This window comes from Eptatretus burgeri, chromosome 12 (assembly GCF_056783735.1).
Source record: "Eptatretus burgeri isolate ZD-2024b chromosome 12, Ebu_testis_v1, whole genome shotgun sequence".
Lineage (NCBI taxonomy): Eukaryota > Metazoa > Chordata > Myxini > Myxiniformes > Myxinidae > Eptatretus > Eptatretus burgeri.
In genome coordinates, this window is record NC_140972.1 from 45381465 (window position 1) to 45407053 (window position 25589).

Genomic DNA, 25589 nt, shown 5'->3' on the forward strand with positions numbered 1-25589 from the left:
CAACCCAGAGCACATTTCTCCTCACTCTCACGAAAGCGTGTTTGTGGACGAATTAAGGCCGCCATTCGTGAATTAAACCGAAGGGGGGGGGGTGGGGGTCGTAAGGCTGATGGAGATTTTTTGATGAGGAAAATGGAAGGTCCCCAGAGATGCTGCAGGAAGGGAACATGAAGTACCAAGTCCTAACACTAGTCAAAGTGATTTCAACCCAAACTAAGCAACACTCGTCAAACTGGTGTCAAACCAAATTAACCAAGACTCAAAAGTGATTTCAACCCCAAATAACCAATACTCCTCGGTCCTGAAACTGGTTTCAACTCAACTGAACCAATACTTGTGAAAGTGATTTCAACACCAACTAACCAACACCTGTGAAAGTGATTTCAACGCCAACTAACGAACACCTGTGAAAGCGATTTCAACAAATCGTAACAAATACATGTCAAATTGGTTTCAAACAAAACCAACGAACATTCCTCAAAATTATTTCAATCCAAACTAAGCAAGACGAGTCAAAGTGATTTCAACTCAAACTGACCAACAACAATCATAACAATTTGATGCCAAACTCACCAATACCAATCAAATTGATTTCAACTCGAACTAACCAACATCAGCAATAGTTATTGTTATTGAAATGAAGTAACACCGTCACAGTTATTTAAATCTAAACTTGGCAACACCAGCCTGAGCAATTTGGTGCCAAACTCACCAATACTAATCAAAGTGATGGGGACACTGAAGAGCAAGTGGGGTCCACGGGAACACATTGAGTCCACGAGGAGCACATGGTGACAACGAGCACATGGGGACAACGAGGAGCACCTGAGGTCTGCAAGATGCTCCACCAAATATTCTCCCCCAACCCGGGCAACGTTTACTTTTCTCCATTTGTTCGAGGTCGTTTGGGGCGGTAATTCTTTTCCTAGTTTGCGTTTTGATGCCCATTAGGCCAAAAAAAAACATTTGTTTCCTATTGCATGGCCAAAAAAAATTGGGTCGGGAGGTAGGGAATTTTTATTTTTTTGACAATTTTTTTTGCCAGAATACATTCATATAACTCGATTAAAATGTATATTTTCCTTCGTGGTAGTGGTGGTGGAAGTCGTGTGGTGGTGGTAGTGGTGTGGTAATGTGGTGGTGGTCATGGTGGTGGTGTGGTAGTGTGGTGGTAGTGGTTTGGTTGTGGTTGGGGGTGGTAGTGGTGGTACACTCGACTTGCTAAAATGCACTTTATTCTGTCTTAAATTTCTCTACATATTTAACAGTGCATGCATGCTGAAAATATGCATTGTTTATTAATATATATATATATATATCTTTTTCTTCTTCCTTTGGCTGCTCCCGTTAGGGGTCGCCACAGCGGATCATCTGTATGATCCGCATAGTGATTTGGCACATGTTTTACGCCGGATGCCCTTCCTGACGCAACCCTGGTCGCCTCTTACGACACAGGGATATGGTACACCTATTTTAACCGGGGTATACACCGGCCCAGTACACTGGTACTCACTTCGCCGACCTCGGAAGGATGACAGGCTGAGTCAACCCCCTGGTGTATTAATTCAGTGGCCCAACGGGGCTTGAACTCAGGACCTTTTGGATCCCAAGCCGCTGCCCTAACCACTGCGCCAACACCAGGCTTAATATATATATATATATATATATATATATATATATATATATATATATATATATATATATATATATATATATATATATATATATATATATATATATATATATATATATATATATATATATATATATATATATATATATATATATATATATATAGTTTAACAGCAAGTCTAGTGCATTTTTGCAAGTCGATTGCACCACCACTACCACACCACGACCACCACCACCTCATATCTGCCAACCTTTTTGGAATGAAAATCGGTAGATTTTTGCGTGACGCAGGGGCATGCTCCCTCCCCCACCCCCGGAAAATTTTTGAAAAAATGGTGCACTCTCCTGCATTTTAGACCACTTTATAGCCTCAATAAAATCAACTATGTACCACAGCAAAATCTGGCCTACTTGTCAAATTTATTATGTGCAACAAGTAACAGCTTCCAAAATAATTACACTGGCACTTCAATACATGACATTTTTGAAACAAGTAACAAAAATGGCAAAAAAAATGTCATTACGGAGGCGTTGTCAGCAGAGAAAGCCAAACACTGTTTAAGGTTTAGTCCGGCACTGGTCAAACATCGCTTCATAGCATCGGCAATTTCCTCCCCGGTGGCACAATTGACAAAAGGCATGTCCAAAAATGACGTGGTGATCTGTCCAGTCTGCTTGTCTTCATGTGTGATAAGAATCGGGAAAAATTTGTCTTCTTCATCACTACTCCCGTCCGTTGCCAGGGAAAACATCTCACCGCTAACTTCCTCTTTCACACAGTTTACACTATGTGAAGCGATGCTGTACGCAATGTATGTCGCCTTGGTCCGCCCGCACGAGTACTGTTTCGCAATCTCGCTGTCTGGAAACATTCGTGTCGCCAGTTTTGAAAAGTGATCGTTAACGGCTAGTGACAAGTTGTGTTCTACAACAAATCCTTGGAACAGGACTTCAGTGTTTATTGCCGACGCTGTCTGTGTTTTCGGCAAAAACATTTTCATTAAGGGCGTGCTTTTGACAGCGTTCGCGTTTTTCATGTGCTTGTTCGTTTTAATGTGAGTGGCAATATCTCCGTAGCCGCTGTGAGACACAGATATATCAGTCCTGCACAGCTCACAGAACGCGTGCTTCGTACCTTTCCACGATGCCTTGATCCACTCGTCCTTGAAAACATTGTCGTACCACAAAGGTGGCTTTTTCTTTTCAGGAGTGTCCATTGTGATTGTTGTGAAAGCATCCGCGCGAAAAATGGCTTTGTTGTTGTCCACTCGACCGTGCGACGCTAGCGACACCAGGCGGTTACGCGCGTCTACTATCACTAAACTAAGGGCGGATAATCAGATTTAACGATAGCAGACGCGTGTAACGGTTTAGATGCGCGCATAGACGACAGAAAAACGTAAACTGCAAGGTACTGTACAGTATCGTATTCTGTAACTCGGATAAAAAAAAAAATTTCCCTGAATTTTAAAACCCTGGGATAATTAAGCATGTAAAATTGGTAGCCGGTAGATATCCTCGAAACTCGGTAGTCTACCGGCTAAATCGGTAGGGTTGGCAGGTATGCCACCACCACCACACCACCAAATCACCACTGTCACCATCATCACCACCATCACCACCACAATAGGTGAAACTAACCGTGAAAAGACCGATCCACAAAGCAGTCCTCGTGTGCGTTTGACTTGGGCGCCGCCATTTTGAAACTCTCACTGACGTAACACGCCAGATTCAAAATAGCGGCGCCCGAGTCAAACGCGCCCGAGTCAAACGCGCCCGAGTCAAACGCGCCCGAGTCAAACGCGCCCGAGTCAAACGCGCCCGAGTCCAAATTGTCAACAAAAATCGTAGGGTCGCATATAAAAGCAATGGGTCGGTCGGAAACCGGAAACAAACTCCTTTTTTTGTTTGGCCTTAAGCGTATTCTTCACCACATCACATGACCTGTATTATTTACACTCCTCTCCATTCAGAACCTCTGCTCCTTCAGCTCTGTTTCCTTACAATGGATTCAGAGTCCTGGTCTGACCATGAAGAATACAAGTGCTGATCAGGGACTGACTTGGGGACGATTCGGATCTTGGATTGAATGATCATCAAGATCTCCAGACCTTTTGGGCAGATCTCATCGCTAAATTCAACCTCTGGTGGAACAATTTATAAAAAATTTACTTCATAAATGAACTCATCCAATGAAATAAACAAATATGTTCTTTCCTCCACACCATCTCAGGAAACCCAGACGTGGGACGTTGGACCGTGAGCCGTTCAAAGAGTCCACTGCAGGAGACAGACCGTGCGTTCCACCCTCTTGAGATAGAGCGCCATGTTTGAGTGCATCATGTCTTGACTCCATGATGTCCACTCATCATAAATGCAGACACTGAAAACTTCCCAAGAAAGTGCAACAACCACCACACACAACCAAAATGGCTGCTGGCGGTGCAGTCAACAAGCGTCAGACCAAACGGACCCCTCCAGGTCCTTTGCACTGAAGAGCGAGGAAAGAGTATAATTTTATCAACAGTTGGAGACGTGTTCTGGGGGGTGCGTGGTTACGTATGTGGTTGTCCTTGCCTGATCCAAAGTGTGGACACACTTTGTTGGAAGTACGTGTCTGTCCTGGTGGCATTTATATCCTCTGGGTTTAAAGTGTGTGTGTGTGTTTCTGGAGTGGTGTTTGTGATCATACCTTCAGAAAGGAGGTTGGCAGGATGTTGGAAACAGTATTCCACAAAGATGTAAAAAACTCTTGTGCCTTCTGAGCAGGTTCCTGTGTGATGGACACAAGAAAACAAGAACTGAGAATAAATCGAAGATATTTCACAAAATGGTGATGAACGTTGAGGGTGAAGGGGTACTCAGGGGAACATTTTGACCATACTCGTTTGGTATGAGATTAGTGTTGTTCTGGGTCGGACTGGACGAGTGGTCTACTCCAGGAATCAACAAGTGTGGAGGGATAACGGATGTATTAACTACACCATGAAAGGTAAACTCATAATTACTTCTCTGATGGTATGGACTGGTTTGTACTGGCATGTCAGTGATTGGAAAGGTTTGTTGACAATCCCATATCAGGGATTTGAACCTGGGATCCCAAAATCCTGACCACAGGTTCCAATGGGAACGTCTAACAGCCCAACCCAGAACACATTTCTCGTCACTCTCAGGAAAGTGTGTTTGTGGACGAATAAATGCCACCATTCATGACTAAAACCTCGGTGGTGGGGTTGGGGTGGGGTGGGGGGTCGTAAGGCTGATGGGGATCTTTTTCTGAGGATAAATGGAAGGTCCCCAGAGATGCTGCAGGACGGGAACATGAAGTACCATGTATCAACACTAGTCAAAGTGATTTTAACCCCAACCAACCAACACCAGTAAAAATGATTTAAACCCCAACTAACCAACACTAGTTAAAGTGATTTCAACCCCAAGTAACCAATACTAGTCAACATGATTTCAACCCAAACCAACAAACAATTGTCAACGTGATTTCAACCCCAACTTTCCAACACCAATCAAAGTCCTTTCAAGCCAAACTAACTCTTGCTCGTGGAAGTAATTTCAACCAATAGTAACGAATACATGTCAAAGTAGTTTCAAACTCAACCAACGAACATTCCTCAAATTGATTTAAACCCCAACTAAGCAATACTCATCAAGCTGATTTCAAACCAAACCAACCAATACTAGTCAAAGTGATTTTATCCCACACAAACCAACATCTCACACTCTCACTATGTCTCTCCAAAAGGACCGTTTAGAACCCGCCCCCCCCCCCCCGATCCACTTTCTCAATAATCCTCTGAAAGAAGTCCTTTCTTTCAGCTTCTGGGTCTATCTGCCATGAGCTTTCCTGGGAAAGTCACATTTCATACCTGGCCTCCAAAGCCAGTCACCAACTGGGATTCTCCATTGTGCAGTCCTTCCTCAGCCCACTTGAGTTCCTAACCACATACAAAACATTCGTCCGCAGCCTGATGGAGTACTGCTCTCCCCTCTGGGCTGGTGCTCCTGCCTCCCACCTTTCTCGGCTTCATGCTGTGGAAACCAAGGCATTTTGGATCATTGGGATCTCCCGCGATGAGGTTGAGTGTTTGGGCCTCTCACGCAATCACCGCAGGCTGGTCGGTGGTCTTTCTGTCTTCTACAGTCTCCTCTCCAGCCTCGCCCCCACAACCCCCCCTGCTCTCTCTGCGATTTGTCCCCACCACATTTCTACAGGGCGCTCAAGGTCCGCCAACAACCCCCTTCTGGTAAAAACTACTAAAATCACGAATCACTGCTCACCTTCACTCTTTCATTCCTCTTTATTCCTGCCTTTGGAAAAAACTCCCTCACTCTATTCAATCCCATTTTTCCCTCCAGGCCTTCAAAACAGCTGTTCACCACCACCTCTTATCATCCCTCATCCAAATCCTCGATCTTTTCTACCCCCGTTAATCCACCCCAAACCCACCTCCTTCAAATTTCCTGCTTTCCTTCCTGAAAGTCCCTGTAATGTCCATCTTGTATGCCCCGTCAGTGCCGGCTACAGGCTATAATCAGCAGGGGGGCATTCATTTTTCCAAAGGGGGCACTTTATTTTTCAACACCCCTATATATAGCAAGCAAATGCTCACCTCTACAATAAACGACACAGTGAAAGTGCTTTGAAAAAGGCTACAAGTATAGGCTACTACAATTATGCACCAACAACAAATAAAATTACAGCATTATAATGTCTTTAATGTAATGTCACCATCTCCACGGCGGGAGAGAAAAAAAAAAGGTACTGTGCACATAATAGGCCTTCACTTATAATGACATCGCATAATAGAGAGACCTACTGTAGTGTGCACATAACACTATAACTAGCTGGGTTAACATTAGTCTAGTACTGTAGTTCAGTTGACACCTTGACAAAACAACAACTACACAGCAAAAAGCAACATACTGTGGAAACACGATCGCACCACCAACAACAAATAAAATAAATTATGTTGAGCATTATAATCATATAATGTCACCATCTCCACGGCGGGAGGAAATGGGGGAAAAAGGCTATGCACCAACAACAACAAATACAAATATGTTGAGCATTAATTCATTGGCCAAATGTCTTAATGTCGCCATCTCATTATAAGTGACTGGGGGGCACAAAGTCTAATCTGGGTAGGCATTGCCCCCCCAATGCCACCCTGTGGGGCCGACACTGTGCCCCATGTTCCCCGTCCCATCCCTCTCCCTTCCACAGATCTCCTCATGTCTCTATTCCCCACTGTTTTGTCCTTCCCACTCCCGCCCCTCTTGTCTCATGCCCCCCTTTCTGTGCGTTGTGTGTTAGCTCTCATACGAGCCTCGAAAGGTATACAAAAAAAACAACTAAAAAAAAGGAGGGACACACGGGGTCCACGAGGAACACACGGGGTCCACGAGGAACACATGGGGTCCACGAGGAACACATGGGGTCCAGGAGGGACACATGGGGTCCAGGAGGGACACATGGGGTCCAGGAGGAACACACGGGGTCCACGAGGAACACATGGGGTCCACGAGGAACACATGGGGTCCAGGAGGGACACATGGGGTCCACGAGGAACACATGGGGTCCACGAGGAACACATGGGGTCCAGGAGGGACACATGGGGTCCACGAGGAACACACGGGGTCCACGAGGAACACATGGGGTCCACGAGGAACACATGGGGTCCAGGAGGGACACATGGGGTCCACGAGGAACACATGGGGTCCAGGAGGGACACATGGGGTCCACGAGGAATACACGGGGTCCACGAGGAACACATGGGGTCCACGAGGAACACATGGGGTCCAGGAGGGACACATGGGGTCCACGAGGAACACATGGGGTCCACGAGGAACACATGGGGTCCAAGCATAGAATACGAGATCTGTAAGATGCTCCACCAAATATCCTCCCCGGACCACGGGAAACGATTATTTTTCTCGAGTCGTTCAAGGCTGTTTGGGACGGCAATTCATTTCCTAGTTTGCATTTTGATGCCCATTAACCGTATTCTTCACCACATCACATGACCTGTATTTTTTACATTCCTCTCTCCATTCACAACCTCTGCTCCTTTATAATGGGTTCAGAGTCCTGGTCTGAACAGAAAGAATACAAGCGCTGATCAGGTACCGACTCGGGGACGACTCGGGTCTTGGATCGAATGATCATCACCAAGATATCTACAAATTTCGGGCGAATCGGATCACGAAGCTTCACTTCTGAGGGAGTTTCATCACCAAGATCTCCACACACACAAATGTTAAAATTAAATTTACTTCATAAATGAACAACTCGTCCACTGAAATAGATAAATCTCTTCTTAGCTTCACACCATCTCACGAAACACGGAAATGGGACGTGGGACGTCGAACGGTCCACTGCAGGAGGCGGACTGTGCGTTCCACCCTCTTGAAATCGGGCGTCGTGTTTGCGTGCGTTACGTCATGACGTCATGACGTTCACTCGTCGTAAATATGGAAACTGAAAACGTCCCGGAAAACGCAACAACCACCACACAGAACCGAAGTGGCCGATGGTGGTGCAGTCATGAAGCGTTGGACCATTAAGCCTCCGTTACATTAACAGCTCAGTTCATTTAATTTCCAACAATGGACGGAGTTATCGGTGGACAAACATGGCGGAAATAACATCAACAAACTCTCCGTTTAAAACTCACCCGTTTGAAGATCGCTTCATGTTGGTAGATCGGGTAGTAAAAGATGGGACCAATGGAGATAACCAGTGAGGACAGCACGATAAGCCATGATTCACATTCCATTGTTCTTCCCACCAAATGAATGAGCATCGTTTGTGGGTTCAACGTACGTAACACTGAGAACGATGGTAACCATGGAGACAATGGGAACAATGCAGAATTTCATCGGAACAGTTTCATTTTTAAAACCACACATTAAAAGAAGATAATTAACAATTAAAACAATTAATATTTTCGAGATGAACACATTTAATTATAAACGATGATTTTAACATTTAAGTTTTCATTCAATATCCTTCAATTGAACGAAGAAAGAAAAATTTCATTCTCATTATATTCTTCATTCCCTCGTTCGTTCATTCCTTTGGCAATGGATGCACATTCATCAGAATTGCATTGCAGATAATTTTAACCATTAAATGTGTAAATTACCCCAGAAAAAAACAACAAAGCAACAGCAGTGTGTTCCGTTACCAAGTTTCTTGTAGAGCGCTCGCCAAGCGGCTTAAGCACTCAAGCGAGTTCTCCAACGAAACGGTTGATAAGGAACGGCTAGCTTGGCAAGCGAGAGCAGCTCCTTGGTCATGGTCATGGAACACACCTCAGGTAAATACCCTGTTCGTTTTGTTACCCTCGCCGACGGTTTCCGACAGGGTATTGCATTTGGGTCCGTTTGTTTGTCCGTTTGTTTGTTTGTCTGTCTGTTTGTCTGCACAGAACTTTCGTGTTTTTCTCCGCAACCGCTTGTCGGATTGATACGAAATTTTCACCATTGGTGTGAATACTCATGAAGAATGTTTTGATGGTAATTATGACATCATCGGTCACGTGGTGTGCAGCCACATTGGAAAAACGGAAAAAACTTTGGATCTCGAACTCTGAAACCACACCAAAGAAAAAAACTTATGAAAATACACCACTCAGAAGTAGTCCTGGCTTGGGTTTGCAATCTCTGATTGCTCTGTTTCTTATTTATTATTTACCACTGAGGTATGCTTGCACATGACAAAAAACTTCCCAGATGCGCCTGACGTGCAGATATAATAAATCAAAATAAAGGCAAATTACTGCACCATAGTCCCAAGAAGGAAGCAAGACATAACAACACACACAGACACACACACACACACATACACACACACACACACAGACACACACGCGCAGACACACACACACACATACACGCACACACATACACACACACACAGACACACACGCGCAGACACACACACACACACACATACACACACACACACAGACACACACACACACAGACACACACGCGCAGACACAGACACACACACACACACACACACACACACACACACACACACACACACACACACACAGACACACAGACACACACACACAGACACACACGCGCAGACACAGACACACACACACACACACACAGACACACACACACAGACACACACGCGCAGACACAGACACACACACACACACACACACACACACACACACACACACACACACACACACACACACACACACACACACACAGCACTGTTGCTTGTTGCACACAACAGGAACGCAAATTATGTGGGTTACTGCCCCCCTCGGCCCAAGCTCCTCCTTTTTTTTCAAATCCCACTTAATCTTATCTATCTATAATTCCAGCAAAGTGTGTGTGTGTGTGTGTGTGTGTGTGTGTGTGTGTGTGTGTGTGTGTGTGTGTGTGTGTGTGTGTGTGTGACCGCTGTTTCTCGACAACCACTGGTCCGATCTAATTGAAACTTGCCAGATGTATTGCTGGGGACCTGAGTATGTGCCTTTTCAAGGTTTGATATTAATCGGACAAGTGGTTCCCAAGTTATGGCCATTTATTTACCAAACCAATGACAGGACATGTTGCTGCGTAGGCGTGGCCAATGGGGAAGAGAACCTCAGCCGCGTTCCCCATGACGGGTTACAACATACGGACTTCCGGATAGTGATGACTTAGTGTATTCTAATAATTTCTCGATTTCTTATGCGTATTTAGAGATAAACACAATGCCCCAATCCAGTCACCGTTTATGAGAGCGAAGGAACGGCCTGTGTAGTTGTTTGAAAGTTTTTTTTTTTTTTGCACGTACGTTTTTTTTTTCTTCTTTTTTTTCTCTTCTCTTCTCTTTGTGTTTTTCCTTGCGATGACATTGCAAAAAGGCAAAATACGTTGGCGCTAATTGAATAATTGGCCATTAAAACGAAATTGCGAATAATCGTAACTGCGATATGCGAACTTCCGAACAGTGAGGACATCAAAACGTTGGCAGATCCAGTAGCCTCCACATTCTTGCACTGGACGAGGAAACAAAGAAGAAGCGTCGTTTCCTCAGCAATGTTGTTTATGAAGAGGTGCTAACGAGATAAAGGTGTGTACATGTAGACAATTTTTATTATTATTTATTTATTGAAGAAAAATTGTTCCGAAAATAATTTATCAAAAAAAGTGCACAACCTTTTTTTTGTTTCCAAGTGTCAAAACGGTGTGGCCTTTGGAAGTGTTAAGGAATTCAGCTCTACTCAACATGCTTGCCAATGAAATACATCTCAATTTGGTGGTATGCTTTGCAAACTTCTTATTTTATTTTAACTATTTTCAAACGAAAACAATTTGAACATGGAATACCTAATGACACTGTACTTTCAGGTCTCCTACAATTCCTACCCTGTCGCCTCACCATGGCCTAGGAATGGCAATGGTCAATGGCAGCGAATGTCATGGCGAGCAAAGACAGTGAGGTAAACTTAATTTTAATTTGGATTTTAATTAACTCTGTGTGTGTAAGTATCACAGCAGTTGTTACTTCAATACAAGCAATAATTCCTGAATGCATGTGAACATTCTGTACAGGCATGCACTACTTCCAGATAGTGATGACTTACTGTATTCTAATATTTTCTTGATTTCTTATGCGCATTTATAGATAAACACAATGCCCCAATCCAGTCGTCGTTTACGAGAGCGAAGGAACGGCCTGTGTGGTTGTTTGAAAGTTTTTTGTTTTTTTTTGCATGTGCGGCCACGCACATACGGCCACGCATGTACAGGCACGCGAGAGTGAAGGAACGGCCTGTGTGGTTGTTGTTTCTGGCACGCGGTTTGAAAGTTTTTTGGTTTTTTTTGCATGTATGGCCATGCACGTACGGCCACACACGTACGGGCACACACGTGTGGGCATGCACTAGTTTTAATAATAAAGCAAAAACCTTCGATCTCACTTCCTAATCATAACATGGCCAAGGCCACCCAAATTCAATGACACTCCATGCAAGGGGCCTCTTTGTCATCTCCTTTTGTTGAACTTCTGAACACCTAATAAGGGGGTAGCGAGTGCAGATAGTGGTGAGGGAGTAGTGAGTTCAGGCAGTGGTGAGGGTAGTGAGTACATGCAGTGATGAAGGGGTCGCGAGTTCAAGCAGTGGTGATGGGGTAGTGAGTGCAAACAGTGGTGAGGGGTGTCATGAGTGCAAACAGTGGTGAGGAGTGTCGTGAGTGCAAACAGTGGTGAGGGGTGTCATGAGTGCAAACAGTGGTGAGGGGGGTAGCGAGTGCAAGCAGTGGTGAGGGGTGTTGTGAGTGCAAACAGTGGTGAGGGGGGGGGGGTAGCGGGTGCAAGCACTCGTGAGGGGCTACCGAGCGCAAGCAGTGGTGAGGGGGTAGCGAGTGCAAGCAGTGGTGAGGGGGCAGCGAGTGCAAGTAGTGGAGAGAAGTTAGTGAGTGCAAGTAGTGGAGAGGGTTTAGCGAGTGCAAGTAGTGGAGATGGGTTAGCGAGAGCAAGTAGTGGAGAGGAGTTAGCGAGTGCAAGCAGTGATGAAGGGACAGCATGGGTAGAGATGTTTAAGATAATGAAGGCTCCATAAACAAAAGAAGTGTAGAACTGTTATCAAACAGAATAGACACCAACAGGACTAGGAAACAAAGCCCGAGAGTAAAGTCAGCGAGTGTTAAACCAGGAGGGAGGAAGGCAAGGATTTTTCACTCAGTCAGCAATTAAAGCATGGAATGGTCTCTCTGGAAAGGTAGTTGTGCGAGAAACAAAATAAGTACAAATTTGAATGAGATCAGTTGGGTGAATATACTGATTATGGCTCACTTTTCCCCATGTAAATGAATCGGGGATTTTCAGCGATTCATTTTTTTTCCCCCCTAAGAAGTAAACCCCCTTTTTATCCATAGGTATATTTAATTGTTTCCCCTTTTAACCTTGGGACACTTTTTTTTTTCAAATAACCAATGCAATAAGATAAAGATTTGTTCAAGTAGTAAAGTAGCAACGTGATTTGTTCAAGGTGATTCTAAAGAAATATCTGAAACATGTAAGCCTAGGGACACTTTTTCAAATAACCAATGCATATTGTTTAGCTCACTCATTGAACCTACAAAGATTTGTTCATTCTCAAATTCCTTCAATAGTTTAATTTTCTTTGCACAATAATCCCCATCTAAAATATTTTAAAACAAAACATTTGAATCTTTATATTTTTTAAGATACCCCTTTTGTGCCATTACGAAATGATAAACTTCTCTTAATGCTCTTGTTTGACCACCTCCTGAGCCACATATCATTTTGAGATTATAGTTGAAGTGAGAGCGAGAGAAGAACCTTCAGAGTTTAGGCTTTATTCCATTTGATTGGAGCCGCTTCTGCGGGCACACCGGGGAATACAGGTTCAGCTAGGAGTACATAAGCAGTAACGTATACATGTGCAGTTAATCATCGCAGACTAAATCCGCGTAAGCACGGAGTTCGATATAATCTCCATTCTCACCAGTCAATGAGCACCTTCAGTCAACGAGCACCAAGTGAACAGCCGATGTAAATGGCAATGCCCCGGGGACAATCACCCCGTGCCGCGGAGACCTCCCCTTATACGCGAGACGCACAACATGTGATCCCGCGTCATGTCCCTCAATTCACCTCAATTCACCACATTCTCCCCACCTTTAAAATGCAACTAGGGGCCCATCTTACACACCATGATTGCTTTAGCACTATAGGAGTATACATTTCAAGCAACGCGGGCTAATAGGTCTACAGAAGCATACATGCCAAGCAGTGATTATTTTGAGTTGTAGGAGCATGGAAATGAGCATCGATATATGATATAATGAGCATATAGGAGCATGAGCAGCGAGAATGCCGATAATCCCCTTTACAGATTGAGTCGTCGAGGGGGCCTTATTCGTCGACCTCTCCGGGAGTAAATGGCAGTTTCACTTGAGGGAGGCTCCCGATCCTCTTGGTGAGCCTCGACTTGTGCCGGGGATGACTCCTCGATCGCTCTCGGGTGGAACGCGGCAGCCCCGTCGCCCGGTGGAGTTCCTGGGGGGGGAACACCTGGGGAGGGGATGTCAGAAGGAGGAGTGCCAGAAGGTGGTGTACCTGCGGGAGGAGTACCTGAGGGAGCCAGATGGCGAACCGACACAATGGTCTCCCTGCCATCCGGGAGCCTGACATGAGCATACTCTGGATTAGTGTCAATGAGTTCGACCCCCTCCACCAGGGGTTCATACTTGCTTTGTCGTACCAGGCGTTTCATGAACACTGTTCCGGGATGGGTCAGCCAGTTGGGCACCGTTTGACCGTCAACATAACGTCGCTGGTGAGTAAACATTCGTTCGTGAGGAGTTGCATTGGTGGACGTGCAGAGCAATGAGCGTATGGAATTCAGAGCGTCGGGAAGAGTAACCTCCCACCGCTCGGGGCCCAGTCCTCTTGATTTCAACGCCAGAGTTACGGCTTTCCAAATAACCCCGTTATACCGTTCCACCTGCCCGTTACCCTGTGGGTTGTAACCCGTCGTTCGACTAGTTGCTATGCCGAGCTCTAGTAGGAATTGTTTTAGCCCGGCCGACATGAAACACGGCCCTCTGTCTGAATGTATGTACGAAGGTTTCCCAAACATAGCGAAGAGGTCAGAGAGACATCTCACGACAGTGCCCGAGGTCATATCCAAGCACGGAAATGCGAAAGGGAACCTTGAATATTCATCAACAACGGTGAATATGTATCTGTTGTCTGTCTCGGTCGACAGGGGCCCTTTGAAGTCGATGTTTAGTCTCTCGAAGGGGGAAGTGGCCTTGATCAGTCTGCCAGATGCCGCGCCATAGAATCTGGGTTTTAGTTCAGCACAAACAGGGCATGAAGCATTCATTTGTTTAATATCTTCAACAGAATAGGGAAGATTTTGTCTGCGCACGAAATGTGCCATTCTGGTTACCCCTGGGTGGCAGAGAGACACGTGTAGGTCTTGCAAAGCCTGACTGATTGTTGCTGAACTGTAGACCCGAGAGAAGGTATCTGCAGCAGGGTTTTCCTTCCCGGGCCGGTAAACAATGTCGTAACTGTAGCAAGCTAGGTCTATCCGCCATCTCATAATTTTTTCATTCTTAATTTTCCCGTTATTTTTCCCATCAAACATGAATGCCACGGATCGTTGGTCCGTAATGAGCGTGAAGTGGTTTCCCAGTAAATAATGTCTCCATTTCCGCAGCGCTTCGACGATGGCGTACGCTTCCTTCTCTATCGCCGAGTGTCTCTGCTCGCTTCTAGAGAGAGTTCTCGAGAAGAACGCGACCGGCCGCCCAGACTGATTAAGTGTAGCAGCTATCGCGTGATCTGAAGCGTCGGTTTCCACCACAAAGGGCACCGAGCTATCGATCGATAAAACCACGGACTTACTGATATCATCCTTGAGGTTGTGGAAAGCTCTTACAACAGCGGCATCTGGTGGAAAGTTTTTGCAATGCACTAGGGGATGTATTTTCTCGGAGTATTGCGAAATCCATCTCGCATAGTAAGCGAACATGCCGATCACCCGGCACATTGTCTGCAAGTCCTGAGGTGGTGGTAGCTCACGGAGCGGGCGCAATCGTTCAGGATCAGGCTTAATTGTGCCGTCGGCTATCGTGTAGCCGAGAAGGTCAATTGACCTTGCCGAGAATACGCATTTCTCGTAGTTGAGAGTCAGATTATATTTTCTAGCAATGCTCAAGAATCTGTCCAGATTCCTATCATGTTCCCCCTGATCCCTACCGCACACAGTGACATTGTCCACGTAAACAAAAGTGTCTTTGAGGTTTTCATCTGAGATGATGTCGTCCATAACCCGTTGGAAGCAAGCTACCCCATTCGTGACACCGAAAGGTATTCTCCTGAATTGGTAGAGGCGCCTCCCTGCCTGGAATGCGGTGTAAGGTTTGTCTTCCTCTCGGATGGGAATTTGGTGAGAGGCGCTTCGCAAGTCGATGGTGCTGAATACCTTATAATTGGCCACGCGTTCGACCATCTCGTCTATGCGCGGCAGGGGGTAGGCGTCGAGTTGGGTGAAGCGATTGACCGTTTGGGAATAATCGACAACCATTCGTTTCTTATGGTTCTGACTGCTGGTTACTAACACCTGTGCGCGCCATGGCGAATCGCTCGGTTCTATAATTCCTTCTTCCAGTAATCGTTTGGTTTCTGAGGTGATGAAATTCATGTCAGCAGTGGTATATCGCCGCGATTTAATCGCTATCGGTTTGCAGACCAGCGACAAGTTAGCGAACAGCTGGGGGGACGTCACCTCCGCGGTGGTCAACGCATTTAAAATTAGACGAGGCTTGCTTCCTCCAAAGGGTATTTCGACGCTCGTGTGCTGCTTGAGGACATTATGACCCAGAATTACGTCTGCGCACAAATCACGAAGCACCAGTACCCTTACATCCCGATGCGTGTACCCTTTTACGTCCAATTCAACATTGCAGTACCCTCGTACGCGGGATTGTAGCGAGGTGGCGGCCATGCATACCGTATTGTCAGTCGGGTGGATTATCCATTTCCATCTTGTAGATCTTGTAGACAAGTAGATCTTGTCCATCGTTGGTTGAGAGAGCCGAGAAAACCAAATGGAATAAATTGAAGTGAGAGCGAGAGAAGAACCTTCAGAGTTTAGGCTTTATTCCATTTGATTGGAGCCGCTTCTGCGGGCACACCGGGGAATACAGGTTCAGCTAGGAGTACATAAGCAGTAACGTATACATGTGCAGTTAATCATCGCAGACTAAATCCGCGTAAGCACGGAGTTCGATATAATCTCCATTCTCACCAGTCAATGAGCACCTTCAGTCAACGAGCACCAAGTGAACAGCCGATGTAAATGGCAATGCCCCGGGGACAATCACCCCGTGCCGCGGAGACCTCCCCTTATACGCGAGACGTACAACATGTGATCCCGCGTCATGTCCCTCAATTCACCTCAATTCACCACAATAGTAAATTGTTTTTTCATTGTTCAATTTATAACCATCAAAGTTTTCAGTCCATTCAAGGATATATATTTTTTTTCTTTACATCCTCTAACTTACTAGTTTTTAAATTGATTCATTTATTTGTTTTATTTACCTTTGTTTTAGTTATTTTTTCAATAAGACTCATTTGATATTTTTCACATTGATTATGTTTTCCATTTATATACCAAGACTGAGATTTTCTCCACTCTTTAGTTTGATTAATACTTGGTTTGACCATTTATATATTGTGAAAAAACGTGGCGGTAGCCCTTAAAAAAACCCTAACCCATCTTCCCATCGTTAAAACACAATCTATTCTATACACTCTATCATACAATATCCAGATGGAACACAATCTATTCCATTATCTAAAATAAATCTCTTATCATCAAAGGCTCCTAATGCCTTTTTATTTATTTCTTCACTAGTTCTGTTATGTTTATAACTTCTTATTGTATTCATTTTCCTATATTCTTCTTTCTTATTCATCAAACAATTATAATAATTTCTAAAAGTTATTGATTTCTTTATTACATATTTCTTTATTCTCTTTAACCTCTTATCAATCTGATCACTATACTTATAAGCATATGCCTTTGCTCTCAATCCAATAAACTCACTGATTACTTTTCCACCCAACTCATCCTTAAACTTACCAATAACCTTTTCATTCTTTTAGGAAAATAACTCACTCTTCTTACTAAAATTACTTGTATCATATACTCCAATATTTTTCTTCATATCTTTATAAACATCATCAGTTTTTATGTCTAGGATAAAACTATCAGTGTCCATATACAACAATGAAACATTTTCACCATACTCTTTCTTTAAGCCATTATACAAATAATCATACATCAATATCTTTGATAAATCAAGAACTGCTGTTCCAATATAAATTGGTTTATCCATTACAATACTTTCCTTTTCCATATGAATAGCAGAAAAGTTCTCTGAAAAAAACCTCTTCTCTCTTAAAACTTGGTTTATTTATCAATCTCGAAGCTTCTTTCCAAGATGTTGCAAATCTAATGTTTTGCCTGTTTTTAACATTCTCCATTATCTTTCCAAAGACAGCAATATTCATCAACTTATATAAATCCCCTTCAAATTTTACTTTTGTATTTGTTCTCATATCTGTATTGAATTTAATTTACTTTTTCATCCAAGGACTTTGTTTAAATTTTAAAACTCTATGAATTTTAGCAACTCTCAATCCTCTCAAAAACTGTTTTAAGCTTCTCTGATGCAAAACATATCCCTCTTTATCATAGAATGTTGTTAATAACTTTTCTGTTGATTTGCCTTTAATATTAAAACTTTTATGATAATCACTTAACCATTCTTTCTTTGGGGTTTCTTTCTCACATGCAAAAGGAAGGTCTTTATGCTTATTATGAAGATCACTCGGGTACCTCAAATCAACTTCAAAATAATAACCTTCTTCTTCCTCATTCAATTCCTCTTGAGAAGAAATAACAATATTCATCAAAGCCTTTTCATAATCCTTTTCTTCCACCCACTCTAATTTACCATAAGGCAGAGATTGAGACATTGCCCATCCATTCAAATTATTAGCATCAAAATACATCAAATAATTACTATCTTTTTCACTATCATAATTTGGAAGATATTTATTATTTGCTTTAGCATATCTTTTTGAACATACTTGTGATATTCCACCTCTCTTAGACTTCTCAATCATCAAAAGCATATCTACATCACTGATTAAATCTATATCTTGTTTTGTCATTTTCAACATTGCACTCCAAGCTAAACCAGGAGCTGTGAAATAGTGGGCAGGATCTAATCCATAACAATTTTTATTATGACAGAGTGATCCAAAAGCTTCAAACACATCAGCTAACAATAAAACATCTGTTTTTAGATACAAATCAAGATATTCTCCAAGGTTCTTTATCTTAAATATTTTCCATATTTCTTGTGCGTGTTTATATTCCGAATCACTTATCTCTTCTTCATAAAGGTTATTGTAGAAACTTTCTTTTGAAGGAAGTTGTGTTTCTTTAAATCTCATAAATGAATCCATATAATCATAAGGATAAATTCCCTTACTTGTAAGAATTTTATCTTTACTTTGAATTTCATTCCTTGTTTGAATTTCCTCTCTCGTTAGAATTCCCTCTTTAATCAGAATTTCATCTTTAATCAGAATTTCCTCTTTCGTTAGAATTTCATTATAAATCTAATTTCATCTTCAGTTAGAATTTCTTCATTAATTTCCTCATTAATTAGAATTTCCTCTTTACTTTGAATTCTCTCTTTAATTTGAATTTCCTCTTTAGTTAGAATTTCTTCTTTTGGAAAGAATTAATTAAGATTTGGAAAAGACCCCGTGGAGCTTAGATTTGATGCGAGGTAGTTCCTCGTAGTGGTGTTCCCATAAACTTGTAAGAATCTAGAAACCTAATATGAGTTAAATATTTTGTGAATATCATTTTTGTAAATGAAATATACTTTTGACTTGTGTTTGTTATGGCAGAAATATTCCCTGGTGTTTTTGAAAGTTCATTTATAAATAGATGTGTATCATAGTTGGCACTGTTGTGAAGAAAGACTGGAATAAAAGAAGTAAATTTATAATTAAGATTACAACAGGAATGAGCGGGACCTCTATATTTACCAGTAAGATGACAATGATCCCTAACTTTAGACTCCTTAATTTCCCCCTCACAAATATGACAGATATTGTTCTTTCTAAATTTTTATTTTTCTTCTTCGGTTAATTTCATCGGTTCATTTGTTTCTTTCATTAATTTAGTTAGTCTTATACAATCCTTTTCGAATTGTTTTACAAACTCTTGTGAAGCTTTTTTTCCACTATAATGTTCAAGTTTATTCTACTTTTCTCCAACAGATGATTTGATATAATAACAGAAACCACAAGGAATATGTTTTTGATATTTATTTGTATATGATTCTTTTGGATAAGGAGAAGCAGTATTTATCTTTTTCAGGATACATTCAAAATCAGCATATATCACAAATGGGTGAATGATAGATTTATGATAATCTTCAAAAGAAATCTTTTTACCAGGTTTCGGCATTGTAATTACAGCTGATTTATGATTACTACAATATTTTGAATGTTGTTCTAATCGTTTTTTTGGATGAAATGAATTAAGACATCGCTTACAAGGATATATTTTGTTTGCTGTTCTGAATACCTGAGAAGAGATTAATCTTGATAAATTATTGATGTATGTATAATGTGAATTCTTTCCAACACTAAAATATAAAAGATCAATGTGTGTTTCTTCATTTTTACAGTTGTTTGAAATTTTTAATACTTGAACTTTGTTTGTATCCGTTAATCCATATACATTAATAGAAAGATTATTCTTTTTCTCAAATTTAGGAATATCTGTTAGTGGCATTGGGAATTTAAAATCTTTAATGTCCAAGGTATTCTCATATTTCATATATTGCTTTACTCTTTCTGAATTACAATTTGGTGGATGTAAGTGAGCAAGAACAGACCAGAGAAAACATTTATCATTGTTCTTAATATTAATAACTGCCTTCTTTAGTTTTATTTCTTTTGGTAATTCAATATAAGAAGAAGCTTTAAGAGGGTTTGATTTTAGAATGTGTATACCTAAAAAGATGATTTTTAAAAATATGAAATCCACTTGCTACCACTGTATTATCAACATCCTCCTCTTGTCTTGATAGTTCTTCATAAACCCCACTATTCAAAAAATCTTGAAATGATGTTATAAAATGAAGATCTGTTCTCATATAAGGAGTTTGTTCTTCATTTTGTCTTTTCATATTCATTTTCACTCCCATATAAAACTTTAAAGTTTTCATTTCTTTTAATGTTTTTCTAATAACTTTTTCAACAGCAGGTTTCACTATTTCAATTGATTCAGCTATTGATGATGGACCGGGTTCTCCAAATTGAAAAATCCTTATTTTTATATGCCCTTTAAATTCCCCATCAGTGTTTTCAATATAATAGTCTCCCTTTACTTTAAACTCATTTTTCTTGTGTTTTTGTGATTGAAGATGTCTTTTATAACTACTCTTCAAAACATCCTCTGAGCAGATATCACAATGTTTTCTTTCCAACTCGAGGAGATATTTGATGAAATAGATTAATTTTGTTTGTTGGTTCGAAGGTGTTTTTTTATGATGTTTATATTCGTGATTACAAACATCGCAGTACGTTGTATTCACCATATTTATATAATAAAACTTTGCTTAAACAAAATTTTCTTGATTAAAATTTCGTTTAATTTATCGGTGAATCTGTGCTTAAAACCATTTTATCCTCCAACTTTTTTCACTGAATAAATACAATGTTTCAAGACACAAAAGACAAGTTTCAATCAATCTCTTCATTTGTAAAAGATACTGAGAAATATGTCAAGGATGTAAAATTGAACAAAGATAAATATAACAACTATTGGAAAAAAACAATTATGGTGGATATGATGAATTCTTCAATTTCCTTCAGTGGAAGGGCTTTTAGTATACCTGGTAGAACATCAATTAAAGTATCTCTAACAAAAGTTTCTCCTCTCCTTCTGGTAATATATTCAAAACTAGAAAAAGCAATGAAACAAGACAAAGTATCAAAAAAAAAAAACCTTATGGATGAAGCTTTAGAAAGAAAAGACCATCTGTAATATGCAAGGAGACATTTGTATTTTTTCAACAACCCGAAATATGTAAATCCTGATGAAATAAAGGATGTTAATATATCAGGTGAAATGACATTTCGTTCAATAGTAGTTAACGATAATTTTAAAATTACCTTTAATATAAAAAATGTTGTCGTTGAATCTGATAATTAAAAAAAGTATATTGATATCGATGGTAATATACAACTGAAAGTATAGATGAATTTCAGTTTAGGTAAAGTTTTACTTTATAAATATGCTTGACTTTCCTGATTCTTCATATGACAAATTTGAGAATTGTCCTGCGTGTGAAAGAGGGGGATTAAACACAGAGTCAAAAGCCTATAAACAATGTATATTCTGTGATTATCTTCTAATTAATGATAATAAAAAATATAAAAAGGAAAATAATTCTTTTAGATTTACACCAAAAATGAATTACTTTACAAGATTGATTAGAGAAATGAATGTAAAGTATGAGGGTGATAACACACCTTTCCTTACAAGGGAAGAAACTGAACGTATAAGAGAAATGTTCAAAGGATTGTTGTTATATATTATTCATGGATGTAATTTTCAGGGAAATATCAACACAAGATATTGTATAAATAAAATAATGGATTATCTTGAAATTAAACCTGAACTTAGGATAAAATATAGAGTTTCTATAAAAGCCAATAATAAATTAAATAACTTGTTTTCTAAATATATAAATGAATGATTTTTTCCTATTTGGGAAAATAAGATAAAATTTAACAACCATAAAAATCTCCCAAATTCATTAAGATGTCTCATAGTTGGTTCAAGTGGATGTGGAAAAACCTGCTTACTTTTAAAAATGCCCCTCACTCCCAACTTTTTAGATTATGATAATTTAATAATTTTCACAAAGTCGAGTTTTCAACCAGAGTATCAACTACTCTCACAAGGTTTTAATGCTGGTCTTCAAAAAGATATAATCGGTTTATTTAAACGTCAAAAAAACCTAAATGATTATAACATTGAAGATATAATTCAACTATTTTGTGATACACAGAGATGTAAAAATAAATCAAAACCGATAACTTGTATTCTTAGTGATAATAGGGATGAGATACCATCTCCCCAAGATTTGGATAAATCAAAAAAGAACTTCGATATCTTTGATGATTGTGTTAATGACAGAAACCAAACGGTAATGGACAGCTACTACACAAGAGGGAGACATTCTTCTTGTAATTGTATTTATCTTAGTCAATCGTACTTTCAACTTCCTTGTCGTTCCATCAAAAACAATGCTAATACTTTTATTTTATTCAAGTTAAATTAAATCGATATAAATAATTTTTGGAGAGATAATTGTTCTACATTATGTAGTAAAAAGGAATTTGGGGATTACATGAAGCACACGACTGAAAAATATAAATATATTGTTGTGAAACAAGATGAGATATTAAGGGATATATTTTTTGTTTTATAAACAATTACATATATAAATGACAACTATTATTATAAATCTTGTGGGTAAATCTGCTTCTGGAAAAAACTTTCATAAATCAAGGTTCTTGCGTAGTACAAATGAGAATATTGTAAATTTACTTTAAAAACACCCCGTGATACGCATTGTATCAACAACAACGAGAGCAGTAAGACTTGGAGAAGAAAAAGGTGAAGATTATCACTATATTTCAGTGGAGGAACATATGCGATTGAGGAATGAAGGTCAAATATTTGAGGAGGTTTCTCTTGGTACAACAAAATATTCACATTGTAAGATTGAGTTAAGGAAACTAAAATCTGGTGGTCTTGGGATATTAGAAACTAATCCAGAAGGAACGAGACAAATTATTAAACATCTGAGCGGAGTGAAGATTTTATCATTCGGTTTTGATGTTGATGAAGAAACTCAACGCAAACGTATGAAAAGCAGAGATGCAAGTATTAGTGAAGAAGAAATTACAACTCGTATTAATGTTAATAAAGAATTTGATTAAATGTTTAAAGAAAAGGATTTATTTGAACACATCAACTTGGATGATGAAGAAAAGGAAAATTTCCCTGTTGATCTTTACAATTCATAAAATGATATTTTCCAATTAAGAAATGGATGCGAAAGAAAGAGCAAGAAGATTTAAGGAACTTCAAGAGTTGGTTTCAAAAGTTGTAAAACAACAGGAAGACATAAAGAAGAAACGTAGACAGAAACTAATGGGTGAAGAAGCATTTGAAAGAAAACAAGATAAATTTTTTAAACCACTTTTAAAAACTTCCCAAGAAAAAATGAAAGATGTTTCCACAGTTCCCACAGTAGAATATACTCCTAAAAAAACTTCAAATGTTAAAAGATTTTGATCAAATGATGGAGGAAGAATTAGAGCATTTAGGAGAATTAGAATATGATGATGAAGGTTTATTTCAACAACTGGAAGAGATTAATTGACCCCCTGATTATATTGTGAATGCTCTTCAAAACAATGAATATTCAGCGGATTCAAAAACCAAAGCAGGACTCATTCCAACAGAACAACCAGCAATATTTCATCTTGTTCAAGAAAAGGTATTGATATTTAATAATGAATTAAGGTTCTTGGGTTCTTCTCAACCCCCTGTTAAACTAACTCTGAGATTAATGTTTCTTCTCACAAAAGATGGAAGACAAGGTTCAACTGTGAGGGATGAATCAAAGTATATTGATAAACCATTGGATATGAAAAATAATGATGATAGAATATATATTGATCTGCTGAACACTCTTAATTGTAGGGTTAGTATTTCTGGTAAAAGTAGAAAAAATAAGAAGGAAAAATACATTATTCAGGCTTTAAGTATCCTTGGTTCAGGTATTAGTTTTCTTCCAAATGACCCATCGCAATTAGTGAATAGACTGTTTTTGTTGTTAGGTAGTAAGAAGACTGGAAATAACAATTGTTTTAATGAGGCATCAGCCATTTTGACCAGTTGATGAACATGAAAATAATTAATAAATCTCAATATAAAGACATTTTATCTCATATTAAATAAGATGAGAAGCACAATCCTGAGTTTTAATTTCACAACAAGTGACCACACATCTTCATTCCCATACCCACTACAACTTGACATAACAAAAGAATATGAGGCATCTTTATTGTCCATGGAAACTTATAATACCTTATTTTATATAACTGATAAAAATGACAAGTTTAGTTATAATCCTGGAAGTGGATACAAAACGATAACAGTCTCACCCGGAACATATGAGATTTCTCAAATATCTTCCGAAATTGCTCGTCTTATGAAAGAACAGGGTGATGAACCAAAAAATATTGTTATAGACATTCAAAAACATACTTCAAAATCAACGATTAAAGTTAAAAATAACTACAAGGTTGATTTCTCAATTGATAATTCATTTAGAGAGTTATTGGGTTTCTCCTCAAAAAAGGTTGAAATTAATGGGATGTTTTACAGTGATAATGTCATTCAAATATCCTCAGGAATAAACTCGGTATTACTTCACTGTGATTTGGTTGATGGTCCTTATAATGATGGAATAAAAACAAATACAATATTTTCATTCAGTGCATACTCAACCCTAATTGGTTATAAATTCAATATGGAACCCAAAAATTTGGTTTATCTCCCTGTGTCAGGAAAAAACTGAAACAGTAAATTGTAGGATAACCGACCAAGATAATTGTATGATTTCTTTTAATGGGGAAGTTATATCCATCAGAATTCACCTATGTGAAGTTTTCCAATAAATAAATACGATGGTTATTGTGAGGAAACACGAGTTGGGAAAATTTAAAATATAATTACAGGGGAAGGGATGTTCCTTTCCCCATACTACAAGGGTGAAGGTATGTATCTTGGTAGAGGATACTATAAACCTAAGAGACAAAGGGGTGTTGGACATCAATTTAGAGGAGATGGGATAATTGATACTCTCATGGGTATTGGTTCAACTATTCTTAACCATAAAGACCTAATTGGTTCAACTGCTTCTGCTGTGGGAAATGTAGCAGCTGCTGTAAAGAGCATAAAAGATGCCCAGAAGGAATCTCATAAATTACAAGCAATTAAAGAAATTAAGAAAGGCAAAACTCAGTTGTCCCCCCAAGAACGACAAAATAATTCGAATACTTGGATCAGGGTTTCAAAAGTTTTAACATCTTTTTTTTCCTAAATAAATACAAGCATGGAAGCAATTGATAGTATCTTTGATTTGGATGATACCATTATTATCTCAAACTCCATGAAAAAAGATTACTTCAAGGTAAATGCAATAACTGGAACATACTGGAATGCAAATGGTACAAAAAGTTTTGAAATAAATAATCA

At 39.9% G+C, this 25589-nt stretch overlaps 1 protein-coding gene across 2 annotated transcripts in view; it reads right to left on the minus strand.

The window, feature by feature from the left end:
• The window catches only part of LOC147015527 (uncharacterized), a 31552-nt gene extending 23073 nt beyond the window's left edge, over window positions 1-8479 (minus strand). For both annotated transcript variants that reach the window (XM_085850335.1, XM_085850334.1), the window contains exons 1-2: window positions 8322-8479; window positions 4325-4405 (exon numbers count right to left, since the gene is read on the minus strand). In XM_085850335.1, coding sequence (XP_085706461.1) covers window positions 4325-4405; window positions 8322-8450 — 210 coding nt within the window. In that variant the 5' untranslated portion in view covers window positions 8451-8479. The remainder of the gene's footprint in view (window positions 1-4324; window positions 4406-8321) is intronic.
• Window positions 8480-25589: the final 17110 nt, after the last annotated feature.